Source organism: Pezoporus occidentalis, unplaced genomic scaffold (assembly GCF_034315485.1).
Source record: "Pezoporus occidentalis ecotype Australia unplaced genomic scaffold, CSIRO_AGI_Poc_V1 ctg127, whole genome shotgun sequence".
NCBI lineage: Eukaryota > Metazoa > Chordata > Aves > Psittaciformes > Psittacidae > Pezoporus > Pezoporus occidentalis.
In genome coordinates, this window is record NW_026913071.1 from 1,046,953 (window position 1) to 1,071,608 (window position 24,656).

Below are 24,656 nucleotides of genomic sequence, written 5' to 3' on the forward strand. Positions count from 1 at the left end.
CAACTTCCCTGGGCAACCCATTCCAGTGCCTCACCACCCTTACAGTAAAGAATTTCTTCCTTACATCCAAACTAAACTTCACCTCTTTAAGTTTTAACCCATTACTCCTTGTCCTATCACTACAGTTCCTAATGAAGAGTCCCTCCCCAGCATCCTTATACAAGATGCATCTAGGAGCTTAAACCATAGATGGTGTTAGTCTAGCTCTTTTGAGGTGGTGATGTCCACTTACATGGAACAGGAACCTGATGAACTACTAATTATTAGTATGTATTGCATACCTTGTGACAGCATTGACTGCTTTGTTTCCCATATGCAAGATGCACCACAGACTTGAACCAAGAGACTTGCATACCAGTATCATCTCTTTACTCCAAGTTTGGATCTGTTCCACTCTTTTTATCCTCCTCAAACTCATATTTGCTAAAAACTTTGAGAAGATTGCAATCAGAAGGTCTAGGATGAGGGTTCCCCAGGTGCTTCCATGTCCACTGGTACAGGCAGGTTCCCCCACTCCTATCAAGGATACTTAAGATCATAAGTGAAAACTGTTAACATTGATTTATGCTTCAAATATCATACAGGAGTCAAATTCCAGCATCCGTCAAACCAGGCCTGGATTAACAAAAGCTTCATGAACTTGACCAGTCCTGACAGTATTAAGTGAGTGCTGAAAGGACTTTGGTATTGAGCCTTATCTCTTGGATCATGAGGAGCAAACTTCTTCCAAAGATCACATCCACAGCCTTTGGAAGTGGAGCCCTTGGCTCCACCTGCCAGCCGAGCCGGCCCACCTCACCACACAGCTGGGTCTTTCTCAAGCAGCATTAGGCATAGCACCCCTGTTACTCTCATTTCATACATGGAAGACAAAAAAAACAACCAACTCTCACTTAAATCAACACAAGTAATCCCTGGTGAAGCAGACTTAGCCTACTTGCCAGACCAGCAAGCGCAACAACACCCTTTGCACACCTTCAGAAGGGAAGGTGCATCACGGTAAGATAACCATCTCCCCATACATCCCAACTGCACTGACAGCCCCTACCATAAAGGAGCAGACTATTTCATGGGCCACTTGAGCTGCAAAGGAAACCCATGCCACAGTGGTTGAACATGATTAAGGAGAGTCCCCTACACAAACCAGCAGGGAAAAGTGTCAGAACAAGTTTTCTTGCTCAAAGTATGATCCAAGAGGCACCTTTTCTCAGTGGAACAAGACTTTTTCAGTGCCCTGCGCATAGTCTGAGTGAATGAGAGTCCTATTAAAAGCTCAAGTGTGCAGCTTTTGCAGGGCTAGGGTTAGCTTTCAAAACGCACTGCTCTCTTCTAAAGCTATTGTGCAAGAGCTGTGTGTTTAAACACACATTTCTAACCTGCCGAAATCGCTCTTTATATTTGATCAGGAATAATTTAATTTTTTTTTTTAACCTTTGAACCTGTTGCAATGCAGGTTCAAAGGTTACCTGGGTGCAGTGTTGCCTGTTTATTAAAGCCACACACTGATGATTCGGGGCTTAGTCCTGCCACAGGAGCTGGCGAAGCACCAACCCTTGAACACCCACTTGGAGTTGTAAAGCAGTGAAGGAAGCAAGCTGTACCAGCCCTCCACCCTCAGGCACTGAAGGAAGGTAAGCAAATCTTTTCTGATCAGAGCCTGCGTTTCCCAAGTCCTAGACTTCCTGCTCCTGCAGAGAAGTACTGCAATTGGGATAATAGCCTTAATCTGCTGCAATGCCTGGAACCAATGCGCTCTTCTAGTCAGACTGTGTGCTGCTAAAGGCAACAACTGTGTAATTGGCTGCATGTTACTAAAGAAGGAAGTCTGGGCTCAGGGGTGGCCTAGGAGAAATCACAGCCTGAATCAGAGCAGCCACCTGAGCACTCCCTGCTGCTACAGAATGGCTGGAACTGGAAACCTATGTCCAGGCCGAAGCCATTTTCTTATCAGTTTGTTAGTTATGTCTATTTAAAGATACAGTGCATGCAGTGCCAGTGCCAGGCTCCCATTCAGACTCACATCTAAGAGTTCCAGAAATAGTAGAATCATTTGGTTCCACGGTAACGCTGGTAGGCTTTGAAATCTTGTCAGTAAAAAGTTGCCAAATGCTAGATCACTTACAGAAGCTTATTGGGAACATTTACTACGTCCAATAGGACCTTAATCCCCTATAAACAAAGAAGCTGGCTATAATGCCTTTTTTAATATTTTAAAAGCAAGATCTTAGAATATGGCACACCAGGCTGCTGCCTTCGCCTTTGTACAACTGGTTGGTGTAGCTATAGAGATGGAGCCTCCTCCAAGCTCTTTCTTGTGTACAGAGCTGCAGATGTAACAAAGGAGCAGAGACAAATATTAACCAGAAGCCAAACTGCAAGAAAGAAAACTGGCACAAAGCACACTGCTTCTCCAAGCCCCGAGTCCACTGTCCTGTCCATACTACCTTCTCCGAGATTATTTACTTCCCTGTGTAGTTGCTCTGCTTAACAGTAGCCAGAAGGCTGCCCTTGAAAAGTGTAGCAGATCAATAATTATTTTTACAGCATTAACAAACTGGAATTCAAAAATCCTTCAAATAAAGTGAGCCAACACTTCCCACACTCACAAAGGTTAGATTCAAGTCTTGAAGTGACAACAGAAAAATCTCTTCACTGAGCTAATGCTTCCCTTTCATTTATTTACATCCTTTGCTATTTTATATAGGCGGATGAAATGTTTTGGCATCTTTGGATAGCAAAATCTCGTGCTGTGCCATGACCTTAGGATTTATTATGAAAGCTCATCTATTCTCTATGCAAACCTTTTGTAACGGTGACAACAGGAAGGAAACAAGTTGAGCTCTATATACATACTTTACCTACTGCTCATCCTAATTTGCTAATGGGTAGGAAGATGCAGGTATACTTTGTATATACACGTACAAAAAGATGCAAAGGTTGAGTTATTCACAACTCTGCTTTATTTTTTTGGCAGAGAATTACTAACAATAAGTGGATTCATGCCTCTCAAGAATCTAGAGTTTATTCAGATCAGTTAAGGCAGTATCAAAAATGAAAAGCCTAAAAATTCGCATGTCACTTCTTATGCATACCAGGCAAAGAGCATCAGCTGTATTGTAATTTAGGAGCATTAAACAGAACCCATCATTAAGGAGAAGCTATCCTCCCCAAGGGTTTTTTGTGTGCATCCTTTACTCTCATTAATGTTGGAGCTGTGAGACCCGCTGAGCCCAGGCAATGCAGCATAACTTTATCAGCGCAAGGACCTTCATATGCAGGGCTTCTGGCAGGTCAGGTAGGACAGTGCTATGGGCATGTTCTCTCACACCTGCAGACAACTCATGAGGTACAGGCATCACTACTTAACAGCTAATCAGAGACAGGGCAAATTCACTGCTATTTTTCTTTCTCCTGGAAAAATAACAGCCTGAGGCCAGATATCTGAAGGGGGAAAGTCCTCAGATTGGTACTCAAAGAAGGTGATAATGGAGCTGGCTGGGAGCCTGGCCTTCTTACCCTTCTCTGTAAGGGGTATTGCCTTTCTCTAAGCAGAAGTTGCTCTGATGTGCACTATTAAAACTGAAGCTCACAACTTCACTTAAATGCCACAGGAACAGGTCTAGGTAGGCAAAGCCAAAGGCAGAAAAGTTTCACGCAGAACAAGCTGTTTCTTTTTCATCTTCACATAAAGCAGTGAATTTAGCCTCAGCTTTCCTAAAAGTGTATCTGCATTGCTAAATAACATCACAATTGCAATGTAAGTTAACTTTACCTAAATAGCATAAAGTTTACAGCAGCAATAAAAACATAGTTGTGATTAGTAGAGGCTATGCGTTTTGACAAGCCAAGGTCCAGGACAGGTTGTATTCTCGATGCAAGTACGTACCATGTTATTCCATCACAGATACTCTTAGTCTAGCTAAGCAGATTAAACTGAAATCATGCAGCATAAAAAAAACTTCCATACAGGCAAATTGTTAAGTGGGAAAACAATTCCAAGACCTGAGGTCAAGGTACTAAAGAAGAGAGATAGGAGAAACTGCTGCTTTCTCACCCTGCAAACTTGCTGCAAAGTTACAGTTATAGCAGACAAGCATCAGAGAGAAAAAGGAAACTGCAGCAGCTATAAACTGTTCAACTTTTAAGTGAAGAAATGCAACTGCAAAAACACAAAGAAAAAGCCTTGTCATTAGCAGGAAACAAAACTGAATTCTGAAACGTAATTCACTGTTGTGCAAATAATTACACACATGCAAGTCTATATTACACAGCAGAAAGAACTAGGTAGCTTTGGGACAAAAAAAAATCCCCAAACAACCAAACCCCAAAACAAAACAAGAAAAGCACTAAAACCCAATAAGCCAAAACCAGCAGCAGAAATGGGGATCCAGCCCACCAGCAAATACATTGCAGCAGTATATGAGAAAGACTCTACTCAAAGCACTTTTTCAGTATCACAGGTTACAAAGCTCTGCTCAATTTAATGTACCTGCAGCTATAGGAAGAAAAGTGCTGGTATTGAAAGTACAGTTTTAGAGAGACAGAAAAAAAGATTAGAAGCAATAGATGATAAATAGTTCTTCAAAATGGCTTGTTCTACTTTTCACTTGACTCTTCAAAAACACGCAAACCTCAAGCTCTTTTCATCAACAGACAAAAGACTCAACAACTTCCTCTGTAGTGTTTTTTTCTCTTACCACTCCAGTTCCCGTGTGCAAGTTCCTCCCATTTGTCTGTTCCCTTCCCAGCATGCTTTTCTCCTTGCTGATTTGTTTAAACCAGGGAAGGGAAAACTAGCTGTAGGTTTTAATGAGTGTTACCTGATTGGTGTCAGTTTGTTATTGTGTTGGTAAGACTCCCTTTTACTTAAGGAAAAGAGATTGGTTTCCCTCCCTGTCTTCACAATGGTAGGTGTTCTTGATTACTGGTTCTCCACATTTGCTCTGAAGTGTTTTCTGTATAAGTAGTGAAGTGCTTCTTATATTTGTTTTATTGCTGATGGGATTGCTTGTTGTTACCTACATGGGCTTTGCTGTAACCTGTGTGCAGGTGTGCTGATTGGTGTAGGGTCCAAGATAATGAGCTTTTTCAGGAGATTCCTAGGGAATCTCTGGTAGTGTGCTATTGGGAGTAAATATGAACCTTAGGCTAAGTTAAGTTCAGGTACACCACGAAGAGTAAAGAGCAAGCATGTAAGTACGGTGATAATATGTAGTGATAAAATACAATAGCATCTGAAAACTTTTGGTGCTACTTTTTCTCTGTATGGCTATATATAAGCTATGTAAGGTGCTTAATGCTGATGTTCTAGCCTTCTTAAGAGTTCTATGTGAGTTTTCAAGTTTTATCTCTTTAAGCTGTGCTTGCTAAACATCTAGAGATAATTTCCTATTAATATAATATTGATGCATGCATGTTTTGCAGGAATGTGATCCTGTATTATCTAATAGATAAGCAGTAACAAAATCTCTTATTGACTATTTTTCTTAATTTTTCAAAGTCTCAAAGGGCTAGTTGCATGTGTTCTGTTTCTGAGTAGGTCACTTTCAAGGAGAAAACCTGATATAGAAAAATACATGAAAGCTTGACTTTTCAGTTTAGCTGGCAAAACTAGTACTAAGCAGTGTCATGGTGTTGCTACTCTCCTGATAGAAGGGTAATAATACCAGACACAGGAAAATTATCTCTAAAAAAAGCCTTTCTATTTAAATATAATGAAGCTCTGATGTCAGTGTATTTCATGAGCAAGGGCTAGAAACAGCCTGTAATGTACAGTCTGAAACACAGCGCACTCTTATTTCCTGAAAGTAAGTTACTGAGGCCTCATTCTCTCCCACCCTCTTGCAGAGAGTCCTTCTCAGTCAAGATCAAAGGGTACTTGAACTGTTTGGCTCTGACTTTCAAAAGAGGTACTCTCAAAACAAAGCCTAACTAAAGCATATCTTAGGCTTATTGCAAGTTGCTGTGGATTTGTGCTGTGGTTTTTATGTGGCTCTGTTCAGCAGTCACTGCTGAGCTTTTGCACTTTAGCTTCTTTCTGGATGCCAAAACTTAGGTGTTCCTAAACCCTGCAGGACACAAGGCTTGTCCTTGCTGCTAGAGGAAAGTGGGATAGAATGCTTCCAAGGAGCAAGAACTGGCACAGTGGCTCACATCTGCAGGACACTAAGCAAAGGCTGCACTGTGTAAGCAAATGTAAAAAGTAGGCTCTGGTGGCTAAGTAATTAGTGACCCCAGTGTAGTCAGCTGTACTCTTCTATTCCTGCTTGGAAAGAGTCAATACTCTTACAGCTCCTTTCCAACCCTAACTATTCTATGATTATATGTTACCTTACTAATGCAACTCAAAAAATTATAGTGATCACCTCAAAAGCATATGGAACTGTTTCTTAGGCAAAACTCTAGAAAGCATTTTCCTAGGCAGTGTATGACCATTGCTTCTGAAATTGTGTGAGTTTTGGCCCTTGCTTTGCTGTCTGTAAAGAACTACTGTGATTGAGTTTTGTTTCTTCACACTTACATGTTTGGAGGCACAAAGCTCAGTCACTTTGCAGTAGAGAGAATCTCCTGACTGGGAGAGAATAGGGAGTAACTGTTTCCTTCCTTTTAGTTAGTGAAGGAATTGCTGTAGAGACTAAGGAGCTGGGGGGTACAGTAGAAATGAGAACATGTACTCCTGAACCCAAGGGTGTAAATGGTATCACTGTAATCTCTTTTGATAAAAACTAAGCCTTTGCACTCTGGAGCCTAGTGTGTCTTATCGTTGACCATTGATCAGGGCAGACAATTCATGTATACTTTAACTGTCTAGTGTCATATTGCACAAGAGGCCTACATGTGGTTTGAGACACCCTGTGCATTTTATATTTTCCTGGTCACTGGGAGCTGAGCCCTTTGGAACTTGGGGGTTTCAAGCTCTTCATCCCTGCATGCTTGAGAAAGCAGCTGGTCCTCAGACCTGCCCTGCAGTGCAAGCTGGTGTCTCTCAAAAATGCCCTGGCTTTGGCTCATGCTGCACTGAGTTGAGTTTTCACCTAGGTGATATAGATTGGGTATTACAAATGCATAGGGCATTTGGATTTGTGGGTTAAGCTCTGGTTGTAGTTGCTCCTTAGGACAGATGTAGGGTAGAGCTGTTCCCTTCCCATGGGCAGGAACTCTTATCTTCTCTGCTGGTTCTTGTGCTTTGAGAGCAACAGGATTAAGCAGCTTTTGGAGGACACCAGAGATGATTAACTAGCAATGACTTGGATTAGACAAGTTGCAGTAGAAGCTCTTGGCGTAGGAAACAACTGTCCTAATACTGGGAATTGAGACAATTTGCTGACAAGTCTCTTTTCACATCTTGAATAACACAGTGTACTTTGATAGGAGTGACTAAAGCACATCTGAGGGTTGGGAAGTAAAAGCAAAACACTATTAATAAAGTAGAGGAATTGAAAATAGCCTGTCAGATATGAAAAGCATTTTTATTTTTGTGTATTGCAAACAATATCTAGGTATCTGTGCTTTTCTTTTGACGCAACACTGACTTCTGTAGCTTTAAAGGATATTGGGTTTTGACTCTCCCATATAGTCTGTAAGCAGGCTAACGAAGACAGCTATTAAAATAACCCCAAACAAAACAAAACCCTAGAAACAAGTGAACATATGATACTTCTGAGGCTTTAGAGAGAAAACCATCAACAGGTCTTTCTTTAAATGAAAAAAAACATTTGGCTTATAACTGAAACCCATCCTTGACTAGCTATCGGGATGCTGGTTAGATTACAGTAGGATTAGGCTACTGTCTTACATGGAGAGAAAGAGAAACCAGAGACTTGGGGAACCAGTTTAGAATCTGAAGGCAAAAGTTTTGCTGCATTTAACTGTCTTCAGGATTTTCACAACTTGATCAGGTGTTCTATCTGGACTTAGAGCTCTCTGCTCCAAGCATCATTTCCTTTCAGGGCCTGATGCTCTCTCTTCCTAGTTGTCTTTGTACAAACTGCCTTGCATGTGAGTCAGTGAGGAGATGAGAATATCCTGATGGAAAGATTTTCAGTGACTTACCTACTGCTGCATGGAGCATTTGGGGTTAGTGAGTTCTCTGATCCTTACCCCAAAAAGGTCAGACAAGTGACCTCTGTTAATTTTCTGTCAAATAAGGCCATGTAACGGGCAGTAGATATTTGAGACAACTGTGCCGATCAGTCTGATTAGGCAGTGTTAATAAGTTATAGGAGAGGACTTGGTGCTATAGGCCTGATCCCCAGTTCTGCTTACTCCTCTAGCATGATACTCTAAAGCCAACCAATCCTTCCTGGCTTCTAGGAAATTATCTTAAAATCACTATTAAAATGAGCACACTTCAGCCATTAAAAAAAGGTGAAGCTGTACAGGCATGTGGTCTCCTCTGTTGCCTTCATATAGCTCTATCCTCTTACTACTGATTGAAAAACTTCATGTCTGGGGAGGGTCATGTGTGCGAACTCCTTTTGGTCTACGTAGGGATGGAAAAAGATTGGAAAACAGCCCAAGCTTTAAGCAAGCTGTTGTAATGAAAGGTGTCCCTGCTCATGGCAGGGGGGTTGGAACTGGATGAGCTTTAAGGTCCCTTCCAACCCAACCCATTCTATGAAAATTCAGGTGAGTTGAACATGTATCTGTCTGAAAAGATGTGAGAATAGATGTGCCAAGGTCTAGTTTTGCCAACAAGCTAAGCTTCCAACATACTGATGGTAGAAATGTGATTTGCTCTGCCACTTGGATCTAGTACTGGCCTTTGAGTTGAAGTTTATATCCAGCTCCTGTTCATGTTGGAAAGTGGAGATACCTCTACCAGGCTGACCCGGTGCTCATGCTATAAAAAAAAGTGACTTGTTCCTGTTAACAAAAGAGGAAGTGGCTGAGTCATACCATAAACCAGATACTGTTTAAGCCCCTGCAGAAAGCTGTTTGCTGTCTGCTCCAGTAATGGGTTACAAGGCCAAATGTCTAAGTCATGAAGAGCAGCTGATTGCTTTGTTTGGAAGACTGAAGATTATTAATAAAGCAGCGCTAGAACCTATACTGTTAAGTGCCTTTGCCCTGAATGTAAACTTAACCAGCAGACCTGGTTTTAGGGGATTGTTTTAATCTAGGCTCGGTTGATCAAGGCCCAGAGGAAGAGTGTGGAGATGGGTGACTTCTGTGCTGTAGAAAGAGCAGGTTTATGCTTCCTAGGTTTGATATACTCAGTGACTGGAACTGTCAGGCAGTGCAGAAAGCCAAGGGCAGTTCCTGCCGTTCTTGCTGTAGCACAATTTTTTGGGACTCTAAATACATAAAACTAAGTTCAGGAGTTTGAAGTGCACATTGTAACTAAGGCTTGGAGTAGAAAAGCTCCAGCGCTAGGGAGGTGGTACTGTTCAGGTATGTAGGTGGCATGGTTTTGGCAGCTTGGACTTGATGACAGTCCTCTGAGGTACCCTTCCTTACACAGATGCTGAGCTGGCAAAGCGTGCCTTCTCTCACCAGAGAACACGTGAGGACTGCTGAGTAATGCAGCCACTGGAAACTGAAAATACAAACCCATAAATCAGATATGGGTGATCTAATTCTGGTCAGTCTGGGCTCAGAGACCCGAATTCTGACTTAGGGGCCTGGCTGAATTTATTAACTTTAGAAAATTCCTTCAACTTTCTTGAAGTTATAGTTAAAGGATAACTGGAGCCCATTGCTCCAGAATGCCTGATAGTCTTGGGCAGGGATTTAGTTAGTTGCTAGCTGACATATTGCCTACTGACTGGGTTCCCTTGACTCTGTATGAAGGAATTTGACAGGGTGTGGTTATTCATTTTGCAAAGAGTGATGTGTCACGTCCTGCACAGCTATTTAGACACTAGCAAAGGTAAGTTGGTGAAATCTGAGTTGATTCAGACAAAAAGCTGTCACCTATGCTACATTTTCTTAGCAGTTCAACCTTAAACATACCGGAACACTTTAGAGATTAAAGTACTTGTTTCAAAGGGAGGAGGCTGAGGTAGACCTCTGTCACTTCCAAGAAATCCTGCATTCTTGGGTTTTGCTTTCCTGTCCTTGAAGGATGAGACTCTGAAGGATGCAGGCGGCAGAAGTGCTGCTGTTTCCCAGCCAGATTTTCATCGCACACATTGGCTTCTAGGTCACAACTTCCTAGTAACTTGAACAGTTTTGCCTTGTGCTGTATCTCGTGCTGAACACTTTTTTCACTGTCTGAAATACTTATCCAGCATGAACCCTGCTTTCCAGCAAGAGCAGCTGATCACAGAGATACTTCTTGTACATATATAAGTCTGCAGGACATGTAACAAACACTTAACTTGGCAGTACCACTGCTGTTTTAGCAATATCCCCTTCTATTGCAGAATGTTTTCTTACTTCCGCTGCTCACATCACTGAACTGTAGGCATTTTTGGGTCATACTTCATTTGGGAAATTATATACTGTTTTTCCACCGAAGTTTTATACTCTTCAATACAATGAATAACACCTGTTCCTTGTCTGACTTCATCAGGCTTCAGTGATTTGTGGAGGTGGATGCAGCATGGATTAAGATTAATGGGGACAGGTGACTTGCGATCTCTTAAGAGGCTTAAAGCATTGCATAAGCATGCTTTATTATTGTACCAGGACTCTTTAGGAGCAAACTGCTGAAATAATTTGTAGTATTGTTTAACAAACTGCTGAAGGAACCATAGCTCATGGGTAGTGAGCGTTTCTAGCTCACGTCTACTGAATTTCCTGTTTGTTTCAGGTTCAACTCTGGCTCCTCTGATCCAGCACAATGATCTGGATACTTCAAGTCTTGTTCTCACCACTCCCAACACCAGCATTGATTAGTCTTATTGTATTTGGAGCTGGCGTCTTCCTGTGGGTGGCAAGCAGGCCAAAGCCTGTTTTGCCTCCTGTTGACTTGAACAAGCAGTCAATAGGAATTGAGGTAATACTCTATTTGTGGGAATACATTATTTTTGAGTTTAATCTAAATACTGATCCATTCTGACTCTGGGTATTGGTGGAAACTGATACACACAGCCTTCTCTCCCAGGTGTACAACTCAAGAGTATGATGGGGAGAAGGGAAACCTTAAGACACTAAGAGTAGGAAGCAGCTGCTCTTGCCAACAGGATTAGGTGGGCTCTTTACCAGATGGCCTTGGCTGTCACTGACTTCTTCTGTATTTTAAATCCTTTGCATCAGCTTTGAGGCTGGTGCTAGGCTTCATGCAACTAAGCAAGTGGTAGCACTCAATCTTAGTCAAGGTCTCTCTAATAACTTGTAATGGAAGATTAATCCATTTAGAGGCCATTTAGAAAATTCCTTTGCATATGACTGAGCAGATCAAAATCAGGAAGGAAAATGAGACTTCCTCAAACAAAGCAAAGCTATTGAAATGCTTCAAAGGCAATTGCTGGGAGAATGGCTAAGGAACTAAATGATACTGCATCTGTTCTGCACTGTTTCATAACTATGCTCTTTTCCTAGGGAGGAGCCAGAAGAGGTGCACTCTTGACAGACAATAACCTACTTTCTTATTACTATGAAGATAGTAAAACCTTGTATGAAGTTTTCCAGAGAGGACTGCATGCTTCTGGTAAGCTTTGCATCTGCCAGTTAATATTTGCCTATCACAGGTAAATAAAATTATCCCAAGCTCCTTTGCATTGGCTCTTGTCTGTAGTAATAATTAAGGATAGCAAAAGCTTGGCTAGCCTTTTGTGGGGTAGAGTGACAAGTGACCATATTCCCCCCACATGCACACTGATTTAGAAGCACTCTTAGTTGGCAGACGGGGCAGGAACAAACATCAGAAGCTTAAGATGGTAGAGTTCAGTGAAGAGCCAGAAGACACTAAACATCAGAGGGAGTTGCAGGGCAACACCTCTGTTCTGCCTCATTATGTGGTTTTCAGTGTAAAATTACCGAATGAATTTTTACAAACAGGTATGAATTTGTGCACATGTGACTTTGGGGGTCCTGTGCATGGCAATAAGTGATAGCTTGCAAGCTATTTCAATCTCATGTATGTTATGAAATGGGAAAATATCCACAGATCTTGGAACTATTGCCTTTAAGGATAAGGCAAGCAGTCCTACAGTGTTGGCTTGGGCAGAATCGTTAACTGTGGACACAGCATTTCCATGCTCCGTGCCATTAGCTGGATGTCTGACTGAAAGTATTTCCCACTTAGTGTTGCATTGAAGTGCTGTGCAACTTCAGTACTGAGCTTTATTTACTATTGCTTTTCTGAACTCTTCCATTAGGAAATGGCAACTGTTTAGGCTACAGAAAACCCAAGCAACCTTATCAGTGGCTGACATATAAACAGGTGAGTACTGTACATGACAGATGATTTCATTTGGGGTCCTGTCTTGTAACACTGAAGTCTTGGAAAACGATCTTGCAGGTTTTGGACAAGGCTCAACACCTGGGATCAGGGCTTCTGCAAAAAGGTTGCAAACCACAACCAAACCAGTTCATTGGCATTTTTGCTCAGAATAGGCCAGAGGTAAGAAACAAACTGAATATTCTTTCCCAGAATATTCTGACACCATGGGGAGAGGGGAGGGTCTGTATTTAAAGAGTTTGAGGCCACTTGAGGAACAATCACAACTGGCTTTTCTTTCCCAGTTACTTTATTATTGACTAAGCACATACATGCCAGACACATAATACAATGATCTTGAACCCCCACTACTCTTAATCTTATGTACACATCCTCCTTATACAACCCCCACTACTATTGTGTGCATGGGCTAGTCAAGCTAGGAAATCTGCAGATAATCCTGTCTTGAGCTGCTAGTTTTCCTTAGCTGTACTGCTTTCTCTTTTCAGTGGATCATTTCAGAGTATGCTTGCTACACTTACTCAATGGTTGCTGTTCCACTCTACGACACTCTGGGGCCAGAGGCCATTGTATATATTGTTAAGAAAGGTAAATACTGACTTCCATTATTTCATAATGACTTCTCTAAGAAGCTTTGTTTTGAGAAGGCTGAAGTTCAAGGGAATTCAATGCAAAAATCAGAGTAGCTTTAACCTTATTGCTCATATACTTTTATAGACAATTTCTGTAAATGAAGCTGCTTTGCAGGGAGCATGGTCAATGCCTAGAAGAAGCCACTGGCTTTTCTATCTCTCCTAGTGTATTAACTGCAAGTTCACTGAAGACCTGCTAGATCCTGTGCATCATCCTGCAAGCAAAGTGCCCAACTATTTGCTATTTGAGGTTTTGCAATCCTGAACTCCCACATTGCCAAACAACCAGACAATGCAGACAGTCTTGCATGCAAATTAAGACTAGATGTGTGTCTCTGATTTAAAGTTGTAGGATGTAAAGAGTGGAGGAGGGAAGGGTAAAGATATGCCTAAATCTGTTTAACCTATCTGGTTAGGGCCTGCTGTTCTACAGAACCAACAGCTAGCATGCCATCACAGAAGAAACTGGTGAGGAAGCTTGAATAAATGTTCAGGCTTTCTCCTTCCAGTCGGGAGATATGGGAGGGGAGGAGGGGACATCCACTGCTGTCACAATGATCTGGGATTCAACCCATAAACAGGATTTCCATGCAAAATTGCTTCAACAGTTATGCTGGCGAGCCTTGCAAACAGGTCTTGCCTTGGGACTATGCAGCTGTTACCTACTAGGCTAATGGGGAACTGGTATGTTCAGGCAAACTCAGTTCCTCAGCTGACTTAATGGGAAATGTGTCTGCAATTGCACAAAACTCTCTTCTACAGGTAGGGAAGCTGAGGCATAAACTGAATAATGTTGATTACCTCTTTCAAGTAGGTCTAAATTTCTTTAGATTTGAAGAAGATTGCTAAACAGTCATTGAGGAAAACTTTGAGCTTTTATGATAACATCAAGAGTTTAAATGCCGCTCTTGACTGTGACTGAAGATTCATCTTCAGTTCCTTAGCATTTTGTACAGCCAAAATCTCAAGTTTGATCAATCAATTGGCCATGGTAGGAGGAATGTTCATATCACTGCAAGCCAGCCACTAAATCCATATGAACAAACAAATGGCTTTAGAAACAATGCTATGTTCTAAATGTATGTTCGGCTGAGCTGTCACTAGCCTCATGGTTTCTAAACAGACTTCTGAAATGTAATTTCTTTTCTGTAGCTGACATAGGCATAGTGATCTGTGACAAGCCAGAGAAGGCACAGGTCTTGCTTGAGAACTGTGAGCAAGGAAAGACACCATGTCTGAAGACTGTCATTCTTATGGATCTCTTTGATAAAGAGCTCAAGGACAGAGGAGCTAAAGTGGGAGTTGAAATTCTAGCACTGCAGGAGGTTGAGGTAGGTGACTAAAGGCTTCTGCTTCATCTTGCAGAGGAATACCTTGCCAGCTAGACATCTGGATCTCCTTTGGCAACAATGACACTTCGATGTAAGCATTATCCAGTTGTCACACCTGTACCTGAGATGTTGATGAGCAGTTATCTTGAAAATTGATATATTTAGCCAAATGAACTTGCAAAGTTCAGACCATTGACTGAAGTTATGTCCATGTGTTGTGGACAGTCAGTATGCATGAAACTGAAGACTTCCTTAGCTTAATTTATGGTGTAGTTGTAATGGGATTTGTCAGGTTTTTAAGCTGACAGTTGAGTATAATTGAACTGTAAATGCAAATTACTGGCTGCTTTGACATCCCAATACTGGGCTTAACCTTCCAGATGTGATGCATAAATGCAAAGTCTAAGAGATGTGGCCTACATTAAATAAAATGAAATCTCTCCACTCAGGACTTCCAAATTCCTTAAGTAGCTCTGACTGCTTCCTACACATTTTAATTCATGCTTTCCACAACCCCAGGAGACTGCTTTCCCAAGTTGTGGAAATTCAGGAATTAAGATCAGGAAGACCACCAGCTCTCCCTGAGACAGAATATCAAGAGGCAAAGTAAAAACAAGTGTTGCATGTGAATGCAATTACCTATTCATCTACTGTTGCATATATATTTCTGTTGCAATTGTTAAGCTGTGTTTTCTCTCTAACACAGGAGCTTGGAAGAAACAACGTCAGAGAACCAGTGGTAAGTATCTCTGTGGAACAGTTACAAACCTGTAAATGTAGTCTTTGGAAAGAACTCTTGCCATGCTGCTAGTAGAGGAAGCTGTCAGGATTTATTTTGTGTTGCATCTTGTCTTGCTGTTTCTAAAGAGAATTCCTAGTTCATCCCACGTTAGGGTATGTAAATGATAACTTAAATATGATACATAAATAATAAACATAATCCTTACCCTGATAACTTTGTGTTTTTTCCCTCTAGCCTCCTAAGCCTGAAGATCTTTGCATTGTGTGTTTTACCAGTGGAACCACGGGTAAGAGAATAAATATATATATATAGCAGTGCTTCCCCACTACAATGAACTCCCTGGGCTGAAAAACATAGCTTTGCAGCATGGAAGGAAATTATAACAACACAGAAGTAAAACAGTAAATGAGAACACTGTCAGCCAACTACTTCAGTTTTACTTAGGACACGGTTGCTACAAGTCAAGTGTACTAAGACAAAGCTCCTTAGAGCTGGGGAGAAGAATAGCCAAATCCATGTTGTCTTACACAGTTAAACAGTCAATCTTTAACATTAAGACTCTCTATTTTTCAGAGGGTGTGTATTCTGATCAACGGGGGCTAGAGAAATATCTTGTAGCATTCTCAACGTTATTCCTAATTACTCTGCTGGTTCAATAGACCTCTCCTCTATATAATACCCCTAGCTGAAAGTGCTCCAGATGAGGCATATTTGTGATCTCTTAAGACAAAGCATGCTATGACTAAACCTAATACAAACATAGCTCAGACTGAGTCAAACGAGACATGGGAAACTGACAGCATAAGCAGTCGGAGCCACAATTGACCTTTGCTTGATCTCTCCAAAGGTAACCCTAAAGGAGCCATGCTGACACATGAAAATGTTGTTTCAAATGCTGCTGCCTTCCTTAGATGCACAGAGGTAGGCTACTGCTAATGGTGACCTTTAGGCTGTGTCAGTCATGAAACTAGCTTTAATCTGGGCATTTCTGCAAACCACTCACTCACAGGAAACTCATCTTTTCCTACATGCCCATATATCAATGGGACAATGATATTGCAAGAAACTTGGTTTAACCTTGAACAAGAACTTCCATACAGAAGTTATTCTAGAATGAGTCAGTCCTAAGTACCAAGAGTATTAAACTACGTTATTACAAGTCTTGCCAAAACAAAACTATGTTGATCTAGTATGGCAGAGTTACATCTGCAAATGTTGAAGAGGTGATGGATGATCTGGGTTGCTTCAGTCATTGAAGTGTCTGTTTGAAAGTACTCAAATTGATCCAAACTATACTTGCTTTCTACTTAACTAACTCAAGCAGGCATAGGAACTGCTAACCTACGTCTGTTTGTTTTCCTTCTAGAACACAGTTGAGATTACAAGTTCAGATATTGTCATATCCTACCTGCCCTTGGCTCACATGTTTGAGAGAGTTGTACAGGTATGTACAGATGGACGCATCTGAGCTTCTATAAATCAAATAGTAAAAGGTACAATGGCCTGTATTTTCTCAAAAGCTATTTACAATAGAACTTTCATCCCACTGGTCACTGAAAATCATGCTGCTTTCCATAGACAATAATTATGGCTAATGAAGCTAGGAATTACCCTTGACTTGTTTGGTCAATTTTCAGGCTGTGGTCTACAGCTGTGGAGCAAAAGTGGGCTTCTTCCAAGGGGACATCAAGTTCCTAACAGATGATATGAAAACCTTGAAGCCAACACTATTTCCAGTTGTACCAAGACTGCTCAATAGAATATATGACAAGGTATGTGAGCAATTTTAGCCAAATCATCTTCATGTTCATATATCTAAGCAAGCATACAAGTTTAAATGAATATTGAATGCATCATCACCACTAGTAAATTACTCCTTAGCGGGAAGAATTCTTTAAAATCCTCTCTGAGGAGATGGAAAGAGCCCTATGACCTGGAGTATAAGAACAGCATATTCAGTTATGACTGGGCTAAGCCTGTTGCTGTTCAAAGATGAGATGTTCATTTGCTTTGAAATTCAAATGAAGGAAGTTCAAAGCTAGAAGGATCTCTGTCCATCAAAGGTATGAGCTGAATATGTCAGCAGTAACACAGATTAGTGTTGTCCCTTGGTTCATAACCCAGACCATGGCAGTAGTGAAGATGGACCCAAGAATATCAAAGATATGGTGATTCCTAATAAAACGAGAACAGGATGTACAGACATGGGTGTTAAACCCAAGAGTCGTCAATACTTTTCTTTGCAGATACAAAGCGGTGCAAAGAGCCCAGTGAAACGCTGCCTGTTAAACTTTGCTGTGATTATGAAGATGGCTGAAATAAAACAGGGCATAATTCGTAATGACAGCATTTGGGATAAGTTAATCTTCAAAAAAGTTCAGGTAAGGTATTCTATGTGTAAATACCAGGTGAGCCATGTAGAACTAGACGATCTGATGGCTTCTATTTCACTTGTAGGAAACCATGGGTGGAAGAGTACGTATAATGGTAACAGGCGCAGCTCCTATATCTCCCTCTGTCCTGACATTTCTTAGAGCAGCATTAGGCTGTCAGGTAAGACGAGTTTTTGATTATGCCCAAATAAGTGACCAATAATACAACTGTGGTCCAGCCCAGCTTGTTCAGGGAAGATTGCTGTCAGTCTTCAGTATTTACAGGCTGCTTGATAAGCCCAATATGCTCCCAGTGTACTACATGTGAGAACACAGTTGTCCTGTTCAGAGAATTAGGTGACCAAAGCAAGGTTTGGGTAGGTAAACTTGAACATTTGGTTGCACCAATAAGACCAAGAAGTCTTGGCTTCCTTCCGAAGAAGACTCGAACACAGGCATACTTGAAACTGAGCTCTTTCACACCAATGGTTTGTTCAAAGAATATTCCTCCTTTCTTACACAGATCTTTGAAGCTTATGGCCAGACTGAATGTTCAGCTGGATGCACTTTCTCAATGCCTGGAGACTGGACAACAGGTATGGTAGCTGAGACTTGGAAAATCTCCCATAGCTATCAGCAGGAAGTGGCAAACAAGCTTAGGTGCTCTACTGCTTGTTCAATAAAAGTTAAATCCTGGGTACTTATGTTTAGAGTGATTCTTGGTAGTAACAGTTACCTGTATGCTTAACAGATAAAGAAAGATCTTGACTCAAGTACATGAGGATCTCTCATGTCACACTATGTCTAAGTGACATAGGTTAGCTTAGACCCTATCCCAGTGTACAAGAAAAGATTGTCTGTACAGAGCTGGAAAAACTGGACAAGGACTTCCCAAATGGCTCTAAGAAACTAGCTTTAGCTCCCAAGTAACTTGTTTTACTCCAAGAATAATGACTAAAATATCAGACATGGTACTTGACTATTTTCCTGAAGGACTACCTGACCTTGAAGATTTGGCTTTCTTATTAGCAAGGATGTTTTTAATATTGGGTATTTGAAAGTCAAGCTCTGATTGTTATCTTTGGTAACATAATAACTGCATAAAGAGCATAATGAGGATGAAATGCAAGTGAATACCAGGGTCTATGAGGGAATCCAGTGGAGGCAAGAGTGCTACATGGTTGGTGTGGTTAATTACACCAATAAATGGTTGTAATAGTTGATACTTAGCTGCTATTTACCCTGCATTAAATGCCTGAAAATGGCATTACAATAACTTCCTTGAGTGTCTAGTGTCAGAATCCTTTAAACAGCACTGGTTCTTGCTAAAGCAGTGATAAAGTGCCATTAAGTATCTACCATCACTGAGGCCTTTCATATGTTGGGGACATCTGAGTTCTCCCATATTACTTAAATACCTAGTCTTTGTAGCTTTAGACCAAATAGGGCCAAGTGCTAGCAGAATCCCCCAAACATAACTGTCTTTTGTTTGTCTGGGTTTTTTTTTTTGGGTTTTTTTTTCAGGCCATGTTGGACCGCCTCTGGTTTGTAATATTATAAAACTAGATGACGTGGAAGAAATGAACTACTTCTCTTCTAACAATGAAGGCGAGGTAGGTGCTATCTCCTGTATGTGTCAGGAAATACTAGAATGTAAGACACTGTTGACTAACAATGTTCTTTGCTTGCTGTAGGTCTGCATTAAAGGACCAAATGTGTTCAAGGGTTATCTGCAGGACCCTGAGAAGACAGCAGAAGCAATTGATAAAGATGGATGGCTCCACACTGGAGACATAGGGAAGTGGTTGCCAGTGAGTAATTGCTTAATACAAACCATTCCTTGGATATGAATTCCTGGCTAGTTCACAGTAATCTGAAAAACTGGAGAAATGAATTCTAAGCCTTACACAGTATTTTATGATCATTCCCAAAGTAACTCCAGGCAAAGCTCCAAAGACCAATTAGGTTATAAGATCTCAAATAACACCTGCTAGGCCAGTAATTAACACTGTCACTTCCACAGTGAAGTGCAGCAAGGTATCCTGGTTTCTCCCAGAGGAGAATGAAGGAGCTGTCCAATCATGTCCTGAGCTAACTGGAGAGATTAGACCAAGTGCCTCCTTCGCTCTATAGAGAAACCAGTTTCAGACTAGCATGTGCCTTTCATGCAACAAACTGTAACCTATTATCTTCTTATAAAAGCAAGACAGAGACTTGAAACTAATGGCTTTCTTTAACTTCTAGAATGGAACACTGAAGATCATAGATAGGAAGAAGAATATATTTAAACTTGCACAAGGAGAATACATTGCTCCAGAGAAGATAGAAAATGTCTATGTCCGAAGTGCTGCTGTAGCCCAGGTCTTTGTACATGGGGAAAGCCTGAGGGTAAGTGATGTTAGGAGTGAGGATCTTGCAAGACTCTTCCCTCAATGAATTCTGGAAGATCAAGTACAAAGGCATGCACATGCAAGAGAGTCCTTGAACAAGATCTGCTTCCCAGAGTGCCATATTTAAAGGACTATTTGTTCAGACCTATAGCCTTCCCAACTGATACCAGAGAAAAGGAGAGCTTGATTTCAAGCTCTGGGTAAAGGCTAGTTACATACTTGTGTGTGATAAGTATGTCAGGTCAGGTCAGCTCTGAAGAATTTAGAATTATGGAATAGTTTGAGTTGGAAGGGACCTTTAAAAGTCATCTAGTCCAATCCCCCTGCAGTGAGCAGTGACATTCCAATTAGACCAGGCTGCTCAGAGCCCTCTACAGCCTGACCTGGAATGTTTCCAGGGATGGGGCACCCACTCTGGGCACCCTGTTTCAGTGTTTCACCACCCTCACAATGAAGAATTTCTTCCTTATATTTAGTCTAAATCTCCCCTCTTTTAGTTGCACAGGTGTATGTACAAAGCATTACCCCTTGTCCTGTTGCAACAGGCCCTACTACTAAGTTTGTTGCCATATTACTTATAAGACCCCTTTAAATACTGAAAGGCTGCAATAAGGTCACCCTGGAGCCTTTTCTTCTTCAGGCTGAACAACCCCAGCTATCTCAGCCTTTCTTCATAGGAGGAGTGTTTCTCCACTTCTTTTCCACACACGTCTCATACGGTAGCAGAGGCCATTCTTCAATCTGTAAACCATCCAAAAGCAATTGCTGGAGCATTCAGCACACAAAACCCCCTGCATTAGTACATTTACTGCTGTCTGATAAGTGACTTAAAGTCTGTGTAGCTACCTTCCAAACTCTTGGAACAGATGAGGCTATAGATGCGGGTTGTTATAGAGGCACTGTCTACAATTAAGCACACACAATTTAACATGCCTTTTCCTGGTCTCAACATGACTGCTTCCACTTGTTTTCAGTCTTTTCTAATAGGTATAGTGGTTCCTGATCCTGAGACACTTCCAGAATTTGCAGCAAAACTAGGAGTAAAAGGTTCTTATGAAGATCTCTGCAAAAATCCAGTGAGTAACTTAATGTTTTTAGTGGCTTGTAGGTAGAACTTAATCCTGAAGTCCAGTCTTGCATTGCTTTGACTTCATTCTACCTTTTTTGTAAATTAAATTGGCTCAATACTGGGTGAGTCATGCAGGCAGACTTACTTACACTAAAAACTGGAACCAACTATAGGTGTCTCTTGATGTTTCAAGGGCTATCACGGCTGCTTTTCTAATGAGAAGATGTGAAGTCACAGTGGCCTTAACATAATAAATCTTGAATGTTGAAATATATACATGTGTTCTTGCCAACTTCAGTTTTCACTGACTGGGCAATTGGTATGGTCTTGAATTGCAATTACAAAATGACAGCTTTGCCCACTCTCTTCATGCTCTATTTCTTCTAGACCGTGAAGAAAGCTATCTTAGAAGATATGGTCAGACTGGGGAAAGAGGCTGGCCTTAAATCCTTTGAACAAGTGAGTACTTCTACATCCTGCTTGTCACAAGCACTTGCATTGCTAATACAATGGCTGGGAAATCTTCATTCCTGATACTGGCTGTGTCAGGATGGGACCCAAGACAGCTACCTCAGACTACTCACCAAAGTAGGCAGTGAAACAGTAACTTCTGATCAGCAAACAGGTGGCTCTACAGGGCAACAGCAGTAATTGCCAAGAGATAGAGTGGAGATTCACCATAGGCTGCAGGAGCTGTACTGTAGTTCCAGCCTCTCCTCTTGCTGTGTCAGCCAAAAGGAGTTTGACTTCATCAAAAAATAAACCAATTTATTTAATGGCAACTCCTGAGACTGAGTCATTGCACTGAGTTCAAGGAAGGTGACAAGAACAGTTTATCCTCTGTAAACAGGATAACTGTTTAACTGTTTAAGCACTGTGTAAGTGCAGTTGCTAAAATAGTTTCTTTTCACAGGTTAAAGACCTGTACATCCACACAGAGATGTTCTCTGTAGAAAACGGACTCTTGACACCAACACTGAAGGCAAAGCGAGCAGAGCTTGTTAAACTCTTCCAGAAGCAGATTGAGGCCCTCTATACAAGTGCAGAGGAGTAAGTGGCTGGTTTAAATTAAACTGCATGGAGTATCCACGTGAATCTGTGACACTACATGACCTATGGAGGACACAGGCATGAGTGGAAGGGAGCAAGGAGAACTTCAATGTATTTTTTTTCTGGTATCCTGGGAAAAATGGCTTTCAGATGAAGATGGCTGTAGTATAACTGACAACTGGCAGTGTTCACATGGTGCAGGACTGAGCATCAGCTGTCTAGGCAAAGCCAGAACTTTGGTCTTCCTTGGACTGTGACTGAAATGCAAAAAAACTCAAGGCCCTCAGCCTTTAAAAAGCAGCTGTGTGCACATCTCACTGTCTAAAGCAAATCTTTGTTTTCTTGCTCCAGCTATAAACTCCATTGTGACCTTTTGTGGATTGATCTGCAATAAAACTGAAGTTTTTCATGAAGTTACATTTTGGGTGGGGGAAGATGGTTCTAAAACCAAGTGCAGGAAAATAACACTTCAGTTTTCACTTGGGATGCTAGTCAACTTGGGATACCTGTCTCAACTTGATGTGTCACAATCTGAATTGGAACTTAACATCTGTTCAGCAAATACAGATGTGAATTTCCTGCTTCTAACCCTGGACCACACAGTACAGGTTGTTTTTAATGGGCATCATCCGGTTTCCAAAGTACATATGTCTAAGGCAAACATAGTTTATACTCTAGTACGGGAGGCATTGGATCAGTTTTTGCACATGTTCTCAAATGCAATGGCAGTTAAAAAGCCTCCACACTTATAAATGTGAGTCTGGTAAGTGGAAAACTTTTAGCTGTCATTCCTAAGGATATAAGATGCAATAAATTGTAACTGCACAATTAAACCAAAGCCTGTGTGCGTGACTTGTTTCTCTGCTGCAGCCAGACAGTTGTAAGGTTTACTGCTGCCTGGTTATGTATGGCTGCATAGCTCCAACGCAACTGCTGCAGAAAGCTACCTTGTTTCCTCTGCTATCACTGCTCAAGCCATGAGGCAATATGACAGTGCCAGACCAGATGCTACTCCTCTACTCAACTTTCCTTTTCTTGTAGTGTAAGGTGTAATGTGCCAAAGTCCTCAACAAATTTGTTCTTCCAGCTTAGTCTATCACATGAACTAAAGCATAAGGTATCATTTTCTAGGGCTAAAGCTGCTTCTTTAGAAACCTCTTCAGGCAGGATGCATACTGTCTCTATCTTTAGGAAGACGTCTTTAATCATCAGTGTATGCTGTCTCTGCTGTCCCTGTAAGTAGTTTGCTGTATCAGTCAAATGCAATGCAGTGCTAACAAAGATGTTAAGTAGGGGAGGAGTATATGCAGCTTTCCTTTGCCAGTTCTCCTTGTCTGTGCCGGGCTCCCACAACTGGTGGCTGTTTTACGTTGTACTTAGTGCTTTTGGTCAGATATCCCAAAATGAAAGCAACCGATAGATGTGTTGGTCAGGAAAGCTCTGAGGCATCTGTAGCTTTGATTAGTAAAAGCAACTAGCCCAATTCTGTTTCTAGTCTAGGCTAAAGACTTTGGCTTTTTCAGGTAACTTTTGTGTCACTTATTGTGCTTGTCATAACCTGAGGCTGTAAAGGCTTCTAAGATGCTGAAAGTGCATGTAACAGTGTTGCTTATCTCTCCCATGGTTCCTTAAAGCAATGTGACTTAAAAGTTATTGCTGGCTTGATCTTTTTCCCCCATTGTGGGACTGGGGAGTGAAAAAGGAACCAGAAAGAAGAAAAAAATTACGCTGAGACTGGGTTTGGGTTCTGATAAGCAATTGGGTTGAGGACACTAAACATAAGGCAACTGAGCTCCGTATAAACTCGATGCTGAATCCTATGATGCCACCTGCTGCAGTGACAGAAAAGTACACTGTTTTGGTGTATCAACAAGTGAAACTTCTCTACAGCCATCTGCCAGCATGTTGAAACCCTGCACTCTGGTGGGCCCTTCAACTAGCAGTGTCCAGGTATCAAGCACATCGCTTCATTCAGCTTACATTTGTGAACTGAGTAGAGAATGCCTACTTCTCCATGTTATGCCTCAGAAAGTAGTGACTTTGTACAGGTCACTTCTTAATACCGCAGAGATGGTTTCCCTTTCAGAAAATGAAACCTCAATCTGGGAATTTGGTTTGCTCTTAATGACAATTAAGTCTCTTCTCACAGTGCTTTAGATTTTTCATGTCTGTGGCATCTGCTAGTAGCTGTTACAATGACGGAATTGAGTGAGTAATGGAACTGTCTGAACACTAACCCATACATAGCAACTCAAGTGTAAACTGGTCTGAAACTGGTCTCTTGGTTGCCACTTCTGTCACATGAACTGCTTACGCCATATTGATCGGAACAGAAAACAGGAGCACTTTAGCCACACTTGCATTGAAACAGTACAACAGTTACTTCAGGCTATTGTTGAAGCGCTACAGAATGCTACAGCAGGCTTGAAGCACTATTATACCCAGTGAACAAACATTTGAGGTAAGGATGACCATAGGTATAATGAAGCTTAATTCTCTGCAACTTTTTTACCCATTATACAGACTGGTGTTAAAAACTAACATCCAATCTTCTCTACTTGCTTTAAAAAGCTCTCCTCTAGCAGCTGTCCATTATAAACTGATCCATTTGGTCTACAGTATAGAAGTATACATAAGCTGAATAATTAGATACCATGACTAATACATGCTTCACATCAGGCATAATATGAATGTTGAAAATATAGCTTCCTTTTACTTAAC

At 41.3% G+C, this 24,656-nt stretch overlaps 1 protein-coding gene across 2 annotated transcripts; it reads left to right on the top strand.

Annotated features, from left to right (window-relative positions):
• The first annotated feature begins 1,543 nt into the window (after positions 1-1,543).
• Positions 1,544-22,773, top strand: ACSL5 (acyl-CoA synthetase long chain family member 5). Of its 2 annotated transcripts, none has more exons than XM_062607858.1 (21): positions 1,544-1,631; positions 10,757-10,942; positions 11,488-11,596; positions 12,267-12,331; positions 12,410-12,511; positions 12,838-12,937; positions 14,134-14,312; positions 15,019-15,051; positions 15,289-15,340; positions 15,902-15,975; positions 16,421-16,498; positions 16,692-16,826; positions 17,301-17,435; positions 17,512-17,607; positions 17,950-18,022; positions 18,951-19,039; positions 19,121-19,237; positions 19,671-19,814; positions 20,791-20,892; positions 21,273-21,344; positions 21,799-22,773. In XM_062607858.1, the coding sequence occupies exons 2-21, from the start codon at positions 10,787-10,789 to the stop codon at positions 21,937-21,939; spliced, it is 2,052 nt and encodes a 683-aa protein (XP_062463842.1). In that variant the 5' UTR covers positions 1,544-1,631; positions 10,757-10,786; the 3' UTR covers positions 21,940-22,773. The 2 variants fall into 2 exon arrangements, with proteins under 2 accessions (XP_062463842.1, XP_062463843.1); XM_062607859.1 differs by lacking the exon at positions 1,544-1,631 and adding an exon at positions 4,805-4,907.
• Positions 22,774-24,656: the final 1,883 nt, after the last annotated feature.

Excerpts from the sequence above, each read along its gene's own strand:
- ACSL5 (XM_062607858.1), top strand. The coding sequence starts at position 10,787 with ATGATCTGGATACTTCAAGTCTTGTTCTCACCACTCCCAACACCAGCA. Across the intron at positions 12,512-12,837 it reads TTGCTCAGAATAGGCCAGAG|TGGATCATTTCAGAGTATGC; the intron begins GTAAGAAACAAA and ends TTCTCTTTTCAG. Across the intron at positions 19,815-20,790 it reads TACATGGGGAAAGCCTGAGG|TCTTTTCTAATAGGTATAGT; the intron begins GTAAGTGATGTT and ends ACTTGTTTTCAG.